Source organism: Tinamus guttatus, unplaced genomic scaffold (genome assembly GCF_059628265.1).
Source record: "Tinamus guttatus ecotype Peru unplaced genomic scaffold, ASM5962826v1 Tinamus_guttatus_pri_ptg000087l, whole genome shotgun sequence".
Taxonomy (NCBI): Eukaryota; Metazoa; Chordata; class Aves; order Tinamiformes; family Tinamidae; genus Tinamus; species Tinamus guttatus.
In genome coordinates, this window is record NW_028288621.1 from 1,723,328 (window position 1) to 1,743,626 (window position 20,299).

General features: G+C 57.0%; 1 protein-coding gene and 1 pseudogene across 1 annotated transcript; both read left to right on the plus strand.

Moving 5' to 3' along the window:
• Window positions 1-1,501: 1,501 nt before the first annotated feature.
• On the plus strand, window positions 1,502-6,908 carry LOC148595563 (adenylate cyclase type 10-like; annotated as a pseudogene).
• Window positions 6,909-7,772: 864 nt separating this feature from the next.
• On the plus strand, window positions 7,773-18,167 carry LOC148595564 (adenylate cyclase type 10-like). The gene is made up of 20 exons (XM_088520395.1): window positions 7,773-7,881; window positions 8,351-8,543; window positions 8,932-9,018; window positions 9,419-9,699; window positions 9,880-10,016; window positions 10,569-10,694; window positions 10,948-11,202; window positions 11,640-11,978; window positions 12,498-12,549; window positions 12,921-13,137; window positions 13,490-13,597; window positions 13,858-14,036; window positions 14,486-14,642; window positions 15,098-15,302; window positions 15,380-15,476; window positions 15,669-15,784; window positions 16,435-16,552; window positions 16,800-16,995; window positions 17,326-17,514; window positions 18,018-18,167. The coding sequence occupies exons 1-20, from the start codon at window positions 7,814-7,816 to the stop codon at window positions 18,165-18,167; spliced, it is 3,270 nt and encodes a 1,089-aa protein (XP_088376521.1). The 5' UTR covers window positions 7,773-7,813.
• Window positions 18,168-20,299: the final 2,132 nt, after the last annotated feature.

The following is a 20,299-nucleotide window of genomic DNA, read 5'->3' on the forward strand; positions in this document are numbered from 1 at the left end:
CCTCCCTAAACCTTTCCAATTAGCTGTACAAGACTTGGAGAACATTACAGGAGGAAACACAGTTGGCCAGAGCTTTTTGCTTTTCAGTGAGCCCTATGGCATATTTTATGCTGAGTTCATGAACCTCTCTTGGTGAGGGGACAATGAACAAAACATTCAAGAATTCAAAGTCAGGCGTTGACTCCTCCAGGGCGGCCAGTTGCACCACAGCACTAGCCTTCAAGTGACATTTCTTCATCATAATGTTCAGTCTGAACTTTCCAAGCTGTTTTATTATTGTTTTTTTCTCCAGACATTTTCCAATCTGCTTCCCACTATCAAGGAAATCTCTTGGCCGTCCCACAGTGTTGGGAACAATATAACCTTGTCTATCAGGACAGACTGGAATGTGAGGAAGTGGGGACTGGCCTGAGGAGAAGAGCCTGGGTGTTAGGAGCAAGGCCATATGAGCCAGTGGTGCGTGTGCATGTGAATAAGGTGTAAGGGACTGTTTTGGAGTGTGTTTGTCTCAACATGGTGGCTGTACCATTTAGGACTTCTTGACCTTCCTATTGCTGTTAGCAATATGGAAATGTAGAATGCAAGAGAAGATGACAAACAGCTCGTCCTAGAGACCATCTCTAGGCACATGAAGGAAAAGAGGGGGCTCAGGAGTAGTCAGTGTGGATTCCCCAAAAGGGAGTCATGACTGGCTGGTTGGATGAGAGGAGAGCGGTGGATGTTGTCTGCTTTGACTTCAGCAAGGCTTTCGACATTGTCTCGCACAACATCCATGTGGGCAAGCTCAGGAAGTGCGGGTTAGACGAGTGCACGGTGAGGTGGACGGAGAACTGGCTGGACGGCAGCACTCAGAGGGTTGTGATAAACGGTGCCTAGTCTAGTTGGAGGCCTGTGGCCAGTGGCGTCCCTGAGGGGTCAGTACTGGGCCCAGTGCTGTTCAATATATTCATCAGTGCTGTGCAATTTATTCATCAATGACTTGGAGGTGTGGACAGAGTGGCCCCTCAGCAAGTTTGCAGATGATACCAAACTGGATGGAGTGGTTAACACTCCAGGAAGCTCTGCTGCCCTTCAGAGGGACCTCGACATGTTGGAGAGTTGTTCAAAGAGGAAGCTCATGAGGTTCAACAAGGACAAGTGCAGCTCCTGCACCTAGGGAGGATTAACCCCAGGCAGCAGTGCAGGTTAGGGGCTGACCTGCTGGAAAGCAGCTCTGGGGAGAGGGATTGGGAGTTTTGGTGGGCAACAAATTCACCATGAGCTAGCAGTGTGCCCTTGTGGCCAAGAATGCCAATGGGATTGAGGCCTGCATTAGAGCAACCAAAAGGATCAAGGGACTCGAGCGTCTATCTTACAAGGAAAGACTAAGCGAGCTTGGCCTGTTTAGCCTGTTTAGGAGAAGACTGAGACCTTCTCAACATGTACAGGCACCTGAAAGGAAGATGTAGAGAGGATGGGGCCAAACTGTTTTTGGTGACGACCAGTGCCAGAACAAGGGGTAATGGGTACAAACTGAAACACAGGAAGTTTCATCTCTATGTGAGGAAGAACTTCTACTACCGTGAGGGTGACAAAGCTCTGGAACACGCTGCCCAGGCAGGTTGTGGATTCTCCTTCTCTGGAGATATTCAAAAACTGTGTGGATGCAACCCTGCGCCACGTGCTCTGTGGTGTCCCTGCTAGAGCAAGGGGTGTTGGACTAGGTGATCTGTAGTGGTCCTTTCTGACCTCAACCATTCCATGATTCTGGGATTCTGGGAAGGAGCCTTGCTCCTTGTGCTCTTGGCCCTGTGGCCAGTGCGGAGCTGAGCGTATGCGATGCCCTGTGCTCCCTTCTCAAGGGGACGCCTGGAGTGCCCGCTCTTAGGATGCTGACTAGGCCAGTGTTTGTGCTTGGGAATGCAGGAAGCAGCTGCTTCAGGCACAGGCAGACATCAGTGAGCACGTGAGCCTCCCTCCAGCTCCATACGGGAGACGCCAGCATTGCGCTGGAGTAAGGAGGGAGTTGGGCAGCTCTGCAACACGGGCTGGTGAAGCAATGCCTTGCACAGGTGATCTCTGTTAGCCAGACCTGTAGCGTGGTGTCAGCTTATGGGTAACTGCTGACACGTGGCCGATGTCACTGTGAGCCGCTTGTGACCCTGCGTTGGTGGCAGAGGGCTGGCCGTGCCTCACAAGGGCCCGGGCTCAGTGCGCGAGTCTGCACAGCGCTGTCTGGTTGTCCTTCCTGCTGGGCACGGTCGTCTTCTTCTGAGGTACCGCAGGTACCACAGGGCGCTGACGATGGCTTGTGCTTGGAAGCAACGCTCAAAGCGCTGCTCGCTGCTGGGGGAAGTAGTTGCTTTCGTCCCCGACTTGGTGTTGGCTGAGGACTTGAAGCATGAGATCCGCCTTGCTCAGGGCTTCCATGGAGTCCTGCTCTTTGCGGATGTCTCAGGTGGGTGCAAGTGTTACGATGGGTAGGCATTGAGGAGAAGTCAGCGGCCCGTGCCACTGGGATTTAGTGGGCCTTTTGGAGCATCGTAGCGAATGGCTCAAAGGTGATCTCTTTGCTGCTGAGGTCTTCCCTTTGGGAGAAGTACCACTTGGATATTGCATGGCCATAGGCATGAGGTGAGGTGGCTGTGGGACATGCTAGAGAGCCCCAGCCAAGGGCTGGCGCTTGCTTATAATGTCTAGGGGTGAGAAGGGGCAAGCCATGCGCTCATGAGTGCGGGTGGAATGAGGCGGCTGTGCCCGCTGCCAGGGGCCCCTGCCTGTTCTCCTGGCTTGTGTCTCTCTCTTGAGTGGGTGCAAGTGATGTGGGAAGTGCCGTGTCCTTGGTCCATGGAGACACTTGCTGATTTCTCTGTGCCGCTGTGTCCTTGTTTCAGGCTTCACTGCTCTGACAGAGAAGTTCAGTCAGAGCACCAGCCTCGACCGGGGTGCGGAGGAGGTGACGCAGACCCTCAACCTCTATATGGGTGACATCTTGGAAGGTAAGTGCTGCTCTGCAGGCGTGTGTGGGATTGGGCCATGAGGAGATGATGGTGCTGGGCAGCTGCTGCTGCCTCCTTGAGCGGGCTGGGCCTTTCTGTGGCCCTGAGGGCCAGTGAGGACAGCTGGGCAATGCTTCTCCTGCTTTCTTTTGTGTGCAGAGATGTTGGCTTTTGGAGGGGACATCCTGAAGTTTGCTGGTAAAAGAGACTCAGCGCGGTGTGCTGCAGCTGCAGAGGAGCGCTGGGGGAAAGGAGGCCGGAGGCGCGGGGTGGCAGGGCCCGCAGGGGTGGCTCTCTTGGCTCCGTGGTGCTCGGGGGAGCTCTACATGGGGACCCAGGCTGGAGCTGCAGTGGGACGGCAATGACGGCAGCGGCTGTCAGGGCACCCTGGGAGCCTGGGCGTCGGGGCAGCCCATGGGAGAGGAGGGGTGGGGAGAGCCCTTGTGTCTGTGCTGCATGGCACCGGCTAGGAGGGAGGCCCATGTTCATCCAGCCGCCCGGGGCACCCTCTTCCTCTGCCCATGTGGCTGCTGCTGCAGCTGGCCAGGACGCGGGGAGGGTGTCCCCGTGCACAGGGTGCTGCAGTTTGGGAGCAGGTCTTCACCCAAACACTGTTTCCTCCGCGTGCCTGCTGGCTTCTGCTGTCGCGGCAGCTGCGGGAGGACTGTGTCTGATGGGAGCCTTCCCTGTGCCCTTGCTTTCCCTAGGGGATGCTGTGCTAGTGCTGTGGCGAGTAAATGAAGCCCAGCTGAGCAACACCATCAGCTTGGTGCTGCACTGTAGCCAGCGGATCCAGCAGATGTACAGGGTGCGGAAGACGGATGTGGGCCTGAAGCTGCGCCTCAAGATAGGTATGGGGAGTGCTGGGCTGGCTGCAGTAGGCGCAGAGGCCTGCGTGGGGCTGTGCAGAGCCGCAGGGCACTTTGCAGCGTCGGGGAGAGGTGCTGATCCCTCCCTGCTCGGGCGGCTGCAGGTCTTTGCTGTGGGAGGCCCCTGTGTGTTCTCAGGCAGCCGTTTAGGAGCTGCCTGCATGCAAACCATGCAGAGAGTGAGCACAAGTGCCAGTGTGCTGAGCCCATGGTGGAGTTTCCAATGGAGCCTGGGAAGAGTCCAACTGTGGGGGGCTGGGGAGGTGCAAAGGCAGTGTGCCTCAGCTCTGCCTGTCTCTCCCCAACAGGGATCTCCGCAGGGCACATGTCCTATGTGACTGTAGGAGATGAAAAGGAGAGGCGCTTCCTGATCCTTGGCCAGGCTGTGGATGACGTTTGGCAGGCCCAACATGCTGCCAATGCGAGCGACGTTATCCTGTCAGCCCACTGCTGGGAGCTCTGTGACCAGAGCAGGATCAGGACAAGGAGACTTGATGGTTGTACAGTGAAGGTGGGTGGGATGGCCTCTAGAGCCATTTGGAGGCCCTAGACATGGGCCTGAGTTTGGAAGGTGTGAGAAGGCTGAGGAGGTGAAGGTGGATGGAGTTGCAGGTGTTGATGTAGATGGGGAGCTGTAGCTATTGCCCTTCTGTCTCAGGGATAACACGGGACTCTGCTTACTGGGTCTGAGGAGGGGGTCGGGGCACCTGGAAGGCTTTGGCCTTCGTCCACTGTGGGTCATGGAGATGTTCTTGACCCCTTCTTGTTCTCTGTGCCTTTAGGTTACAGGCATGGACCAGATGTCTGAGAGTGAATATGAAGACATCTTGCATCACGTGAAGCGAGGCCGGCTGAACTCCTCTGTGCCTCAACAAACAGGTAAGGGTCAACTCCGTGCTCTTCTGGGGCCACCCAGAAAGATAGGGATGGGCTTCTTCAGGGGCCAGCGAGGAATGCCCTGTGCCCTCTCTCGCTTGCGCTTAATGCTCATGCCTGTGAGCTTCATCCAGGGGCTGGCTGCTCCCTCCTCCTAGAAGGGGGCTGCTCTGGCTGAGCACCTGCAAGAGGAACAGAGATGCCAGTGGAGAAGAATTGTTTTCCCTGCGTTCCCGTGCCAGCCCCTGCTTCCCAGCACCCTCCTAGGCAGGCTCATGGCACCATGGCACCAGTGACCATGTGGCTCTTCCTCCCTTAGGCATCCTGAGGCCTGCTGTAACCCTGCCCCCTTATAACATTCTGGGGAAGCAGCTGCACAAGTACATCCCAGCAACTGTTGTGCGGAAGGTAAGCCTGAGCTGCTGGGAGATGCATTTTGGGAGGGGAGGAGGGCTTGTGCACTGCACAGAGGGAGTTCTCGAGAAAGCAGGCAAAGAAAAGGCTGGCTTAGGGAGACCCTGGTGCTACTGGGCACTGAGTGGCCCGTGCCAGAAGCCTGCCCGCCCAATGCTCCTGCTGAGAGAGGTAGGTGGTGGGAGGTGGATTTCCCTCTGCGTTTTCCAGTGCTACGGCTCTGGACATGCCTGTAGGGTAACAGGGAGCTTCCCCTGGAGTCCTAAGAGCATCACTGAGGGTGGCCTGTTGTGTCCATACCTGTAGCAAGGTGGTGTGTTCCTGGCAGTCATTTCTCTACTTAGTGATTCATTGCAGGATTGTGTTGCTTGTGCTGATGCTGGCTTTGCCCAGAGGGGAGGATTTATTCCTTGCTCTGATAGCACCTGCTCCTGCCCAGCTGTGTGCTCTCCTCTAGGCACTGCTGCAGGCAGCAGGGGCTCAGGCAGAGGTGGCTGCTGAAACTCTCCTGCTCTTGTCCTCCAGATCAATGACGGACAGACGCTGGACTGCTTATCTGAGCTGCGTCCAGTCAGCTGCCTCTTTGTCAAGCTGCACTTTGCAAGGGACGTCAGCTTACAGCACATGTGCAAGGGGATCCAGGACAGCAGCGTCATTATATCGCGTATCATCTGTCCTTACAAGGGCCAGATCAACAAAATCTGCCTGTTTGACAAAGTGAGTGTGGGGCAGCTGTGCACCCCACAAAAGTGTGGGCAGCAAAGCAAAGGGAAGTGGCTCTGTGTCTTGAGCAGTGGGCAAAAGCAAAGCAGCTCTGCCTTGGTGCTGGGATCAGCAGCCTCGCACTTGACGCTGCCCTGAAGCTCTACTGGGCTCCACGGAGCCTGGAATCGCTTGGAAAGAGCCGATTGCTGTCGCCCTTGTCTCAAGGTGCGCTGCCTCCATCCTTGGCAGGGCTGCACGCTGCTGTGTGTGTTTGGACTCCCTGGAGACAAGGTGCCCAGCGAGAGCATCCACGCCTTGGAAAGTGCTCTCCGAATCTCCAAGGCGTGCGTCTCGAGGTTCACGAAGATTGAGTGAGTGGGCAGGCGTGAAGGGAGGTGGGCAGGCGTGAAGGGAGGCGGGCAGGCAGGGCTGTGCCCGGACCCTGCTGAATCCCTGTCCCTCTCTGTGTGTGCCAGGGCGGTGTCCGTTGGGGTCACGACCGGGACGGTGTTCTGTGGAGTCGTCGGCCACCGCGTGAGGCACGAGTACACAGGTAGGACTGGGTCACCCGAGGAGCGCCTGGGGGCTCTGTGCAGGCAGAGCCGCGCGCCAAAGGAAGCGGCGGAGCGGCAGGGAGCAGCCTGTGGCCCGTGTCTGCTGGGCCGGGCCTAGGGCCGGGCCTGTGGTCTAGCGGGGATGGCAGAGCAGAGCGGGGGCACTGTGGTGGGGGGAATGGGGCCTTGCTGCCCTTTGGGCTGTGCTCCCAGGGGTCGGGGGCTTACCTGTGCTGCAGGCCAGGCAGCCGTTGGCCCTGGAGGCTGCAGTGGGTTGGGCTCCTAAGCATGTCGATGTGCGCTCTCTGTCTGTGGCAGTCATCGGCCAGAAGGTGAACTTGGCAGCCCGGCTGATGGAGTGCTATCCTGGGGTAGTGTCGTGCGACACAGCGACCTACGCTGCCTCTCAGCTGCCCCATAGCTGCTTCAAGGAGCTGCCCGAGGTGAAGATGAAGGGGGTTGTTGATCCTGGCACCATCCATCAATACCTGGGCATCTCGGAAGAGCTGTGAGTGTCCTTGTTGAGCAGGCTGCTTGGGAGCACGTGGAGCCGCGGGTCAACTCTTGGTCAGCACAGAACAGCTGTGCAGAAAGAGAGCAAGCTGGACCCTGCCTGGGCCTCCGTCCCTGGGGTTGAGAACATGGAAAGCCGGGGCATGGCTCTGCTTTTGGCCTGCCTAGCCATGGGACTCCTGCTCTTAGGAGACTAGGAGTGATGCCGTAGGGAGAGAGAAGGCTGCTGGGTGTCTGTAGGCACAGGGGGCCTTGCAGCCCCTCTCCAGGTAGCAGGGGCTTTCTGCTTGTTGTGCTTGCTGCATTTGAATGTTATCCTGGCTTGAACAGATAGTTTTTTTTCTTGCTCATCTTCACCTTCTCAGCATCTGCTATAAGGCCCTGCTTCTCCAAGTTGTTCCTTGTGAGCAAAGTCCAGGGAAGCAGTTGGCAGGAACAATGGATGGAGTGTGGGCAGCACACGAGGTCACTGCAAAGAAGAGTGGGCACCCAAGAGCACACCCACAGCTCCATGCGTGACACTACACCCTCCAGCTTCTGCCTACTGAATTGACTTTATTTTTTCTCTTTCTCCTGCTAGCATATTTGGCATGGAGCTCAAAAAGGAGAGGCCCAAGAATTCCCCCTTGCTCGGTAGGTGGAGAACACCTGGGTCTCCTGAACGCCCATCTCCTGCCCTTGAGACCAGCTAGTCCCATGGAGGGAAATGGGGAGGCAGGGAGGGAGGGCAGGTGCCATGATGGCAAGAGGGAAGGGTGCCAATGGTTCTTTGCTTTTGAGCTTGCTGCAACTGCCTGCTCTCTTGCTTGCCTTTGCAGGCCGGGAGAAGGAGATTGCCCTCTTTCAAAGCTATGTGCAAGGCTACGTGGCTAGGAAGGAAAGCCACATCCTGGCACTTGAGGGCATGAAAGGCTCTGGAAAGAGCCATTTACTCGCCGAGCTTGCCAATTTAGGCCGGGCTGCTGGGCACAGGTGAGTGCAGTTGAGCAGTGTGGGTGCATTGCCTCCCCTGCCCTCCTACTGATACTCACAGGATCTTCAAGGTCCCCTGCCAGTGTGCCTGGCCCTTGGGCTGTAGCAGCCCTCGTAAGGCAACGTCTCCATGCACCTGGGAGCAGAGCAGCCGCGGGCTCCCCTCCTAGCTCTTGAGGGAGCTAGAAGGGTCTTCTGCAGCCCCTGCTGTTGAGCTTTGGGCCAGGCACAAAGCAAAGTAGAGCCTGAGCCCATGGCATTTCCTGCAGCTGCAGACTGAAGGGAATAAGCCCAAGTGGCCTGCCTGACAAATGCTGCTGGCATTGAGGGGCTGGCCTGGGGCTGTTATGTCCAGAGTACCCTTGCTCTCAGCCCCAGATTGTGCCTCTCCCTAAGAGCGGTGCTTTGGAGGTCTGGGGCTCTTTGGGGCCCTCTCTGAAGCTCGGTGCCTTTTGCTTTTGCATGGCAGGGTAGTGGCTGTGGAGCTGACGGAGCTCAACCTGAAGCAGGACTACTCTGTTGTGCGAGTGATGATAGCCATGGCAATGGGTCTGCAGGCCTGCAAATCCTGCAGCGCCAGGCAACTCGTGCTGCAGGAGAAACTCCAAGGAGTCCTGGAAGAGAGCAGCTACTGCCTCCTCAATGGCTGTTTCCTGGTGAAGGTGAGAGCGAGAGCCCTCTCTGGCCGGGGCCAAGGTCTGCTTGTGAGACGTCCTGTGGCAGTGGTCATTTGGCTGCTCTCCTGGGCAGTGGCCTTAGCTTCTGGTGGAAAGAGCTGGGGATAGCACAGACTTGTGCTCTTCTCCTCTTGCCACCCTCTGCCTTCCTCCCTCACCTCCAACACACTGGCTAGAAGCCCTCTGCCAGAGAGCCTCAGCAGGAGCTCTTCTCTAGGCTCAAGCTGGCATCCACACTGTCTCCTCCCCATTGTGTGGAGGAGAGCTAAGATGCTGAGGGCAGCGGAGTTTTGCTTGGTTGGGCTTGTGTGCTGGGTTGTCTTGCTGAAATGCCCTGAAAGGCTGTTTCTCTGTGCCTGTGCTTTTTGGGCAGTTTCCTGTCTCAGAGAAGATTTCACAGATGAGTGGAGCTCAAAGGGCACTGGAAGAGGAGCTGGCTTTTAAGAAAGTGCTGCAGAAGGTGAGCAATTCTCTCCCTCACGGACCAGAGAAGGAAAGCAAGCCAACAGGTTGAGGGTTCTGCAGCAGAGTGCTGGGAGGTGGCAGGAGGATGATGTACTGGAGTCATTGCCCATCAGAGGCTAAACGTCCCGTGCCAACCCCCGGGTAACTTTCCTCCTGTCAAGACAGAGGACTCGTAGTCAGGAGGAGGAATGGAGTCTTTCTGCATCCCCTTGTCCGAGAGACCTTCAAGTCTCAGAGAAAGAAAGAGTTGGGGAGATACTGAACCGCTAAGTAGCTAGGGAGAGGAAAGTGGCTGCAGAGCGTTCTCTGTCTGGAGAGGGGCTGGCCAAAGTCCCTCCCAGTGAAGATGCATGAGAATTGCTCAGAATCCAGCTCGAGTAACCTGTTTGTTTCAGACTTTTGAAGACAACATCCTCTTTCTTGTTGACAACGCGCACCACATCGACTCTTCCTCCTGGGCTGTTATGTCACACGTGCTCAGAGACGTCCCAAGTTTTATGGTCATGGGCTTTGCTCCTGATCCCTGCAGAGGACAGAGGCTCTGCAAAGCTGCAGCAGACATCATGAAGTTGCAGCAAACAACCTGTATTCATCTGGAGGAGCTGAACCCTGCAGCAGTCGTGCAGAAAGCCTGCCAGTACCTCGGAGTGGTCAGTGTGCCCCATGACCTAGAGACGTAAGTGGCAGGCAGGGCCGCTGAGCTCTGTTTTTGCTGTGGCTTTCAGCAAGCGCTGTGTCTTCAGGACAGCTCACGTGCCAAAGACAGGGGGAGTCGCAGCTGGTGAAGAGGCTGCTCTGAGGAGGGTCCTGCCTTCCTTTGCCTGTGTCACTCCCAGCTGCATCTGCTCCTTTCCAGGTTCCTGATGCAGAGAAGCAGTGGGATGCCCTACTACTGTGAGGAACTGCTGCGCTACCTCCACGAGCACAACATGCTCTTGCTCCGTCCCCTACAGAAGGATGATGGAACGGAGGCCAAGTGGGAGACCCTCTTCAGTAAGCACCTTTGTGTCTGACTGCCTAGTTGGTGTGGTCCATCTTCCACTGCCCCTTCTTGTCGTGTTCCCCTGTGAGTTTGGCACGGCCAGATGGGGCAGGAGTCCAGAGCCTGGTCTCCATCAGGTGTGGGTTCCTGTGTGCCTTGCTGCTGCAATAGGCCAAGTACATGCTGGGGACTGGGGTGGCTTTGCGAGGGTCAACAGCAATGCCAATGTGGCAGAAAATGTCAAATGGCGAGAAGAGGTGCTCCCTGGCACTAAGCTAAGCCCTGCTTTGGTCAGGAACGAGCATGAGCTGAGGTGGTTCATACCTGGAGCAGTGCTGCGAGTCCCGTGGCTGCAGTTTCCCTTGTCTGCAGCCCTGCAGCCAAACATGGCAGGATTCATCCTGCTGCTGCCAGGCCTCGGCTGCTCTAAGCCCTGCTGGGGGTGAATGCGAAAGAGAGGAGGATGGAGGGAGGGAAGATCCGTAATCCTCGCAAGCTCAAGCTGCGGGACGAAGGGTCTCCCTCATGATAACCGCTTTATCCTGCTCTCTTGCTCCACTCAGCTTCTGTGATGGAGGCTCCTCGTGTCGGCCCATCCAGAAGGTCCAGCATGCGCCAGGACTGCAGGGTGTGCACCATCAAAGCTGATGTGAACCTGCAGCACACCGTGCTTCCACCCACCCTGAAAGGTGAGGGGCTGAGCCCTGCTGTACCTGCAGCATTCGCTCGGGTGTTTCTCCTTTCCCCGGTCCCTGCTCCGTGTGATTGCAGGGGAGCTGCGCCGTGTTCAAGATGTGTGCCTTGCATTGCCCTTGACCAATGGGTTTGGTCCCAAGGAAGCAAGGCTAAATGCCAGTGCTTCCTGCATTGAAGAGAATGCAGCCTCGCTGGGCTCAGCTTTGGGAGAGGGCAGGAGACAGATGCGTGTCCTGTTTTTGTCAGGGATTGCGCTGACTGAGCTGGACAGCATGAATTTCTCAGAACGGATGGTTCTGAAGTGTGCAGCCATCATTGGGCCGATGTTCACCACGGAGCTGCTGTTCCACATCCTTCCCAAGTGGACCAGGGCCAAGATGAATCAGATCCTGGCCATGTTGGTGAAAAGCAACATCTTGAGGTGGCAGAATTCCAAAACGGTGGCAGAAGACAGCAGTGTTTCCCTCAAGTGGTCTGCCACAACTCAGGAGGAACAGAAAGGTAAGTGGTGATAAGAGGAGCCCAGGAGCACCATGGGCTTCTGCTGCTCCTGGCACTGCTCCTGCTGGGGCTCCGCAGGGCACGGCGCACTGCCCCTCTGGCCGTGTGTAATGGCCAGGGCAGCCTCACTGTTGGGGTTGGGTTGGGATGGGGAGCATAGCAGGGAGGGACTGCTCTTCAGAGATTGCAAAGCAGGAGCTGTCTGAGGCTTCCTTGTGCTGATGGTTGCAGTGCAGCTGACTGCTGTCTGTTGGGACGCAGAGCAGAGCAGCAGCCTGTTGCATGGGCCATGCTAGTCTCAGCGAGGCAAGGGGACCCTTTTGCTCGAGTGCGGCGGGGCACTGAGTGCAGGAGCGCTGCTTTCCTGCCAAGGATCCCCGCCGAGGGCTCCCCGTCCTTCATGCGCTGGCTGTGACGGCCCTGAGCCGTGGCCCCAGCTCTGGCTGTTGCAGCACCCCGTTGCCTTTCAGAGGAGCAGCAGAGCGAGGAGCTGCAGGCCGACGTCCTGGCCTTCCGCGCGCCGCTGCTGCGGGAGGCCGCCTACGAGCTGTGGCCCAAGGCGCAGAGGGCGGCCATGCACCGCAAGTGCGCAGCCTTCCTGGAGGAGCAGGCGCACAAGTGCCAGTGCTGCGGCGGAGGGGACTTTGTGGCCTTCCACCGCTTGGCCGTCAGCAGCACCCAGGAGGGAGAGAGCTGGGACAACGATGCTGGCAAAGGCTGCTCTGCCAGCTGGACAAACGTGGAGACCGTGGGGGATGAGCTCCCTGCCACTACGGGTATGCTGCCTGCGTGCTCTGCAGCCTGGGCCTTCCCACGGTGCTTGCACTATTCCTGGGGGTGCTCCTCTGTCTCCAGCCGTGTCTGCAGAAGCAGTTCCCTGAAACACAGGGGTGCTTTCAGTGCAGTGCAGTTGCTTTCCCAAGACTAGCTGAGTCCTCCCCTGAGCACAGCTGCACAGCTCAAGGCATGCTGTGCACAGAGCAGAGAGCATCTGTCCCCTTGGGCACCCTCGTGCCTTTCCCTGGAATCACCAGAGAGCAGCCCCTCTCCCGGCAGTGACAAGAGCCTTGGGGTGCACCCCGCAGCCCAGCAGGTCAAGGTGCATTTCCTGGTGGGCGTGCTACCCTTGCCCAAAACATAACACACCTGCAGAGAAGGGAGATCGTGGGGAAAAGTGGCCAGGAAAAGAGGTGCCGTCCATGCCGTGGCTCTCCTTTCTTGCTGACACATTATGCAAGATGCAACTTGTGCCCCTTGAGAACTGAGGGAATATTTAACTCATGCTTTGTTTGCAGATCCTGCAGGATCCCAGCAGAATAAAATGAGCTTCTGGGATGAGACCTTACGGTGAGGAGAGCAGCATTTGATTATTAGTGGAAGTCAGTGGCCTCAGGGTCTCCAGCGGGGCATTGGAGTTCCCAGCTTTGCCTACTGGCTGTGACCCCAGCCGAGGAAAGGGCCAGCCTGCTGGGTGGGAGCTGGGATGTGATGGCTTGAGGAAGCCGGGGGGATCACAGTGAGGACTGTCCCATTGTGGTGCAGCAGCCCTGGCATCCTAGGGTTTGCTGGCTGTAAGAGAGCCCTGCTGCAAGCTGGGCATTGCAGTGCTAGAATGCGAGTGCCAGGTGCGCTAGGACGTGCTCTTCCTCGAGGCAGGCAGAGCAGGGCAGGTGATGTTAGCGTGTCTCCTCTTTCTCTGTGATCTTGTCTCCAAACAGAACCACGGAACAGTTTATGGCCAGGACAGAGCCGACGGTGCCCAACAAGACCAAAGAGATGCCCGGTGCCACCTGCTCTTGTGAATGCAAGGCCACTGTGGACTTGGTGCTCGTGCCCTTGGCTCACCACCACCTGGAAATGGGCAACGATGCCAGGGCAATTTATTACCTGCTGGAGAGTGCTGCTGCCTACTTGCATGTCTCCAACAACTACCTGGTGAGCCGGCCTGCTTGCCAGAGCCCCGTGCACATGGAGTCCTCCCAGTTGCCTTGCCCTGGGAAAGCCCATTTCCCCCTTGAGAAAGGACAGGCCTCTGTGGCACCTGGGCATGAATGACTGTGCTCAGACCCAGGCTCTTCCTCCTGCTTGCCTCTCCTGTGGCAAGAGGAGCACGACCTTGGCACGAGGTGCACCTGCAAGGAGTGCTGTGCTGTGTGTGAGGGTGGGCATTGCTGGGGCAGAGGTGACCCGTCCTCAGAGAGATGCGGGAGGCAAGCAGGTGGCAGTGGTGGGGCTTCATGCAGGATCTGCACCGACGCTCACCTGCTCTCCGTGTGCTTGTCCAAAGGCCTTCACCAGCCTGAAGAAAGCCGAGGCCCTGAGGAGCTCCTTGAGTAAGGAAGGCAAGGGGCTGGCCAGCTTTGAAGAAGCCGCCTTCCTCAGCCTGAAAGGGGAGGTAAAGTGACAGGGAGGACCTGAGGGCTCTGCTGGCGGGAGGACTTGCACAGCCTCCTGGGGGCCCTGGGGCGGTTGTGGTGACATTCCTGGCATTTGGAGGCACGGGTGGCTGCTCTGCACAGTGTCTTCTGTGAGCCCTTCGCCCTCCAGCCAAAGGCAGTCAAGGCCCTTGGCCCTGAATCAGCCACAGCCTTGAAAGTTGGTGTGTCCTCAGTGGGAGCCCCTTGGGACTGTCCTTACAGCCCTTCTCCCATGCAGGTCTGCTACAATATGGGGTGCATGGACTTGGCAGAGAAGACCATCAGAAAGGCACTGAGCCTGCTGAAGAGGAAATTCCCAGTCACCTCGGTGGGTGTCTTCTTCAAGTCTCTGCTGGAGAAGTCGCCCCATGGCTCTTATAGGAAGAGCAGAGACTCCTCCACCCCTCAAGAAGCAGGGTAAGACCCTGACGGGAAAGGGAAGGCAAGAACGAGCCATTTCCGTGCTGGCCTGAGGCCCTTGACCCACAACTGCCTCAGCTTCACTGCAGAGCGTAGCTCTTAGCACGGGGAAAGGTGCAGAAGGCCCTGGAGGCTGATGGATGGTGGGGTGGCCTGTGCTGGGTGTTCGGGATGGTGTGGGTGAGAGCAGGGAGCTGTTAGCCGGGGTAGAGGCTGCAAAGGCAGTAGCCAGTAACCAGGCTGCCATGCAGCAGCCCTTTTGCTCCCTGCACCGTGGTGCCAGCATGTCCTTGTGAGCAGTCATCTTTCCCCGGTGCTGCTTATTGCCCCCCTCCCACAAGCCCTGCCTGCCTGAGCAGCCTCCTGTGCTCCCCGGCTGCCCCTGGCCCCCTCACTCAGCCCCCTGTAGCTCGTGGCTGGGCCCAGCAGCTTCTCTTGTGCGGCAGGAGGGAGAGACTCCCCTGGCTGTTCCGGCAGAGCCGCTGCCTTGCCCTCCTGCGGCAGCTCTTCAGCCAGCGGAACACGTCCAGCGGGCAGAGGCTCTCGCGCCTGGCAGCGCGCATGAAGCTCCGCACGGACGTGGAGTCGGAGCACACGAGTCACGTAAGTGCCTGCTCTCTGCAGCAATAGCAGACGTGTTTCTGACAGAGCTCCTTTGCCCTGCTGGCAAGAAGAGGCCAAATGCCACGGGGATGGCCACATGGTTGAGGTTTTTTTTTTGCAAGCCTCTAGGAGGCGTGGGTGTTGTTGGTTTGGGTTGCTCCTCCCATGGGACTGGTTTCCTGATTGTAACCAGTTTCTGTACTGTGGGATTTCCTTGTGACCATTTATATAAACCTAGTGTTTAGAAGCACCCTGTGGCCCTTGTCGTGACATGGCCATAATCAGAAGAGCATAAGAAGAGTTGGTCATCTGAGACCAACTCTTGGGTGAGAGGCTTGTGAGTAAAAGAGAAGAGGGAAAGCGCCCATTGGGTTCATGGCCTGTGTCCCCTAGGCCAGAGAATCCCCTTGGGGAGATTTAGTGTTTTGCACACTCACCTCTTTGGACCATTTCAGATCCTGCGGTCCTACATGGAGCACGCGCAGCACTGCCAGGAGCTGGGCAGCCTGGATGAGTGGCTGCAGTACGGGTGGGCGGCCGTGCGGCTCAGCGCTGACGTGGAGCCTTTTGAAGGAGGGGTGCTCAGTGCTGCGGAAAGGGCCCAGGCCCTGTCCCATCTGAACCTCAGCCTGGGAAATCTGCCCCTCTCTGTCACCGTCGGTAGGTAGTGCCCGCACTCCCTGTGAGAAGAGCTCTCTGCAGAGAGAGCCTGTGCGAGTCTGCTTCTGTCTCGCCAGGCTATCGCGCCATGAGCCTGAGCATGGAGCTGGAGAAGCCCGACCTGGACTCCAAGGTCCTCAACCCACTCTTCACCGCGCTCTTTCTGCAGATGAGGTAATCCTGCTGCTGCACACCCTGCCCTTGCGCGGTGTCAGGGTGTCACTGCAAAGGCCAATGGAGTTGGCAGAAAGAGCAAAGGAGGGAAAGGGCGGGAAGATGGGAGGGGAATGGGAAGCATTTGGAGGTGCTGGCTTGGATGCCACACCAAGGAGGTGCTCCATGGAGGCTCGTTGTGTTCCTCCGCAGGTATCCAGAGTGTGCAGAAGTGCTCTCCAGGCTAGAGAAGCAGGTGGCTGGAGAGCACAGGATCGCTGGGCAGGCCTGCTTCTTCTCCTGCTGCCTCGACCTCCTGCTTTATGCTGGTAAGTGCTCAGTGAGGAGGTCTGCAGAGAGGCAGGAGGCTTGCAGAAATGGCTTTTCTCCTGATACAACACTGAGCCCAGAGGCTCCAAGCAATCCTTTGGCTCCTTCAGCAGTGTGCTTGCCCATTTGGCTCTGTGGGTGTCTCTCTTTCCTTCCCTCTCCCGCTTCCTCTCTCTTTTTCTGCATTGTATACAGATGATCCCAGAGTAAGGTCAAAATGCTTGCAATTCCCATCTTTGCTTGGTGTGTTTCGGGAGGTTCTCCCTTCTGAAAATTCTTCTCAGGCTCCCTCTGCTCTGGCTCCTGGGGAAGCGGGCACAGTTGTGCTCGTGTGTGCCTGACCAGGAGGTCCCTTGGAGCCCATGCGCTGCAGTCACTCTCATTTGCTGATCAATGGCAGCAGCTCTCGGTTGGTGCTAGCAAGCTGCTCCTTAAAAGGACACTGATGTGAAGATTGAATAGCCCTGAGGAGCTGGGGGAGAGCTCCAGGCCTTGCATCGCTCCTCTTAGTTTTTGCTTGCCCTCTGAGTGCTTCCCAATCCTAAAATGGGCCAGCTGTGCTTGAGCTTTCTCCTACTATGAGGGCCTGAGGAAAAGCAAGGCAGCGGAGGGCAGTGCTGCTTCTCTGAGATATGTTTGTATTACACAGGCTGGGAGTACAAGTCATTTGAGGAGTGCTGGAGATTCATAGAGAAGAATAAAGACAACTGCACCCTCAAGTCTCAGAATAGCATCCTGCTGCGGCTGTATTCGTCCCTGGCTCTTTGGTACGTTACACACTTGCTCTGAGTGGAGTGGCAAGAGGCCCCCAGCAGTGAGTGATTCTCATGGGGGAGGTGGGAGCTGTGGGTTTTTCATGTCACTCGTCCTGTGTCCAACAAGGCAGCTGTCCCTGGAGATGAAAAGGACTAGTGGGGAGAGGCTTTGCACTGGGAGCAAGATGGCCGGGAGAGAGCCCAGAAGAGAGCCCAATTCCTGCTCGTCTCTACACAATGTGTGCCTGTTTCTCTGTAGGTTTGCGAGGCTTGGGCAGTGGGACAGCTTCCAGCAGCCCTTTGAAAAGGCCAAGTGGCTGCTGAAGAGAGCCGACAGCTCCTTTTTGGCTACCCAAGCCCGCACGCGGATGCTGGAGTGCTACACCCTGGTGCTGAAGAATGACCTGGAGCACAGCTTGTCGAGGGCCCGTGAGAGCAGCCGAGGGGCTCTAAGGGTGAGGGACGAGGAGGAAGGGCATGTGCTGTGAGGGGGTGCAGGGAAAGCTGCCGTGGCCTAACAAGGCCGGGTGGAAGCAGCCGTGATGGGATGGAGCCAGGGCACAGGCAGAGCAGAGTGGCTTAAGAGAAGACCATGGCAAAAGCCTCCTGCTGTAATGCCTGCTCTAAAGGAGGGCTTGTGGCTCCGCAGAGCTTTGTGCACTTTGCCTGCCTTGCCAGCTGTGCACTCCTGGTTGCTTTGTGGCTGCTTTTCTCCTTGGGGAACAGGTGCTGCAGTGGAGCTCCATGCCTTATCCTGACGTTCCTCTCCCTTGTTCTCTCGGTAGCTTGCAGAAGAGGTTCTCTGTCGCTGCTCTGCATGCCCCGTCTTCTACCCCAGAGTCCAACACCTGAGAGCCTACCTTTTCCATGTGCTGGGGAACAAAGCAGAGAGCCTTGCATGCCTCAACCAGGCCCTCCAAGCCTCTAAGGTGCATGGCAACCTTCTGGAGAAGACATGGCTGGAGATGAGCACCGTAAGTTGATGTTCCTTGCCTTTGAGTTGCTTCCTGGGCAGAGGAGCAGCATGCCCTAGGAGAAGGTGGCACCAAGAGCACTGCAGCAGGTGGATGTAGGGCCGGCCCCCAGAGAGCCTCAAGAGCAGGCTCTGACAGCCCTTGGGGAGCCCCTCAGCAGGAGGGCAGTGGCAGCTGCGCTGTGTCTCACGCAGGCAGGGCCGGAAGGGCACCTGAGGAAGCAGCAGGCACTGCAGCTGCTCCTCTGCGGCATCTCTGCTGCGCTGAGGAGAGGTGAAGCTGAATCTTTGCCTCTCCCTTAAGGCAGCTGTGGGAGCCCAGCAGTCGTCACTTGCTTTCCCTCTCCTTGCCCTCCCTCATGGGCTTTTGCAGTATGGCAAGAGGGTTGGGGGAAGGAACAAGCTCCCACGAGAGGCTGTGCTTCCTTTTCCAGACAGCAGTTACAGCTCCGGGGCTCTCCTGTTCTTCTCAGCTATCACTTTTTTTTTATTATTTTTCCTTAGGAGTTGTGGTTCAGTGAACGGGGCCCTGTGGAAGATCTGTGGCTGAAGACAGCACCCCATTTTCCACATCTCTTTGAAGCAGAGCCAGAAGAGTGCAGCTGCAGGTACCTGCTGAAGCTGCCCACACTGCAGCATGAGGATGCGTTCTGAGGAATTAAATAATTAAACCATGCCGTTCTCTCTGTGGTCTGTGGATCCAGGCAGAACACTGAAAGAGGACGCTGAGGGCGTGCAAGGAGTGTCTGGGGCCTGGGTGGTTTATGGAGAAAGCTAGACTGTGGGGAAGCTGTCACTGAATCTTGGAGTCTTTAAGAGATCCAAGAACGGCTGTAAAGCAGTTCAAAGTATTGTCCCCCCCGTCACTGCCTCTGTCCATTGGGAAAAAGGCACCACAAAGCAGGTGGGCTCTGAGGGCTGCCTGTCTGTGTGGTGTGGATGCTCACACATCAAAGACATCCATACATCATTGCACAGAAGGCCCCCATGGAAGGCTCCAAATAGCCTGCAGCCGTGCGGTTTTGTACTCTAAGCGCGAGGCTACTGTCTGGGACAGTTGACTTCAAGGTGGCACCCTGGAGAGCTGGCTTTTTCAGACTTTCTTTTGGGCAAGAAATCTGTAATAAACTGCTCCCAGGTAGAGGAAGGCTGCTCCAAGAAGAAACAGGGAAGCCTTCCAAGTGTGGGCGCAATCCTATGTGTTGTACTCCATGTAAACTAGCTGTGAAGTGGAGAAGCCGCTAGCTTTCTATGCTAAAGAAGGATGCTAAAGAAGGATGGCCAAGAAGCAGGAAAAAGGGCACAGTCCTGCAGCGTATGATGTGCATGGACTCCGGTATAATGAACCAAAGATGTTTTATCAAGCATCAGATACAACTTATATACCATACTAAACCAAATATAATTCCTTATTTGCAAAAAGCATGCGAAGTGCAGTTACTAAATAAGCCAATAGTATAAAGAATCCATCAAAATTATCTAATAAGCTTCTTAATCACATGCCATGTGTGCGGTTGCAGTTTTCCTCTTTTTTTTGCTTTGTTCCTTATCTGTTGATAAGATGTTCTGTACTGTCGTCCCTGAGGTGAATTAACAAGACACCTGGACTGCCACCCTTGAGGTTGGTTATCTGCTAACAAGGCATCCTGTACTGCTGTTCTTGAGGTGGGCCTCCACACATGGGGAGATCTCTGGCCCCGGGGAGATCTCCTTCCCCATCTGCCCTCGGCTTTCGCATCGTTACCTCAAGGCTGGGAATTGCGCTCCCTTGGAAAGCCAACCTTTCAGCACAGTGCTCAGCAGAGCTGCAGCAGCTGCAGGGCCCTGCTGCTTGGGGCATGTATGTGCCTGCCCTCCCCTCTGCAGCCCCACCAAGCCAGGCCATGGGCAGGAGGGCAGGACCAGACCAAGGCTGGGCTCAGCCACAGGCCACGGTGCCTGCAAGGTGCCCGGCAGCTGAAGAGAAGGAGACCAGTTTTACATCAGGGCTCCCAGGCCACTACCAACCCACAAGGGCTCTGCTGAGGACATGCACACCTCCCAGCTGGCCACAGTTGCCCTTTGGGCTCATTGGGCTACCAGGAAACATGTCTCCACCATGGAACACAAACCTTTCTGGAGGAATCACGTGGGAAGGGCCATACTGGAACAGGGACGAAGGAGCAAAAAGATGAAGAATGCTTGTGGAGGCCGAAGCAGCACGCCAAGTGGAGCTCAGTCTCGGGGGCAGGCACCCACCAACACCATCATGGGACTGCGTGAGGAGACCCCATGGCCACCCGGCAAGCCCAAGCCCACGCATTACTCTCTGCCACCGTGCTCATCAGTGTGGGGTGAGTCCAGCACACAAACACCCTTCCTCACTGCATCCCCCTGTCCCCTGCCGCTGCCCTCTTCCCTCCCCACCTCGATGCTGGAACATCCCAGAGGGGCAGTTATTGCCATGGGAACACGGATGCTTCCCAGGGCTCCGTCCCGCTCTGCCCCGGGGCTGCCCAGGCAGCAGCAAGGCCACATGTGGAGCAGGGCCACACAGCACCAGGGGCCACCAGCGGTGCCCAGGAGATGCAGGGAGCTGCTGGGCTCCAGGGCAGCCTGCACGATGGCTCACAAGGTAGGACCCAAATCCACCGCGGGTCTCATGGCCCTCAGACCACTGACATTTCCCTTTTCTCTCCTCCACTTTTCCCTCGTTCCCTTCCTGCAAAAGGGGCTGTCCATGGCAGGGAGGGAGGGAGGGAGGGAGGCTGATGCAGCCGAGCATGATCTCTGCCATGCCACACTGC

Coding starts and splice junctions, on each gene's coding strand:
- LOC148595564 (XM_088520395.1), top strand. CDS start 7,814: ATGAAAGGCTCTGGAAAGAGCCATTTACTCGCCGAGCTTGCCAATTTA. Junction 7,882..8,350: donor GGCCGGGCTGCTGGGCACAG/GTGAGTGCAGTT, acceptor TTTGCATGGCAG/GGTAGTGGCTGTGGAGCTGA. Junction 10,017..10,568: donor CAAGTGGGAGACCCTCTTCA/GTAAGCACCTTT, acceptor TGCTCCACTCAG/CTTCTGTGATGGAGGCTCCT.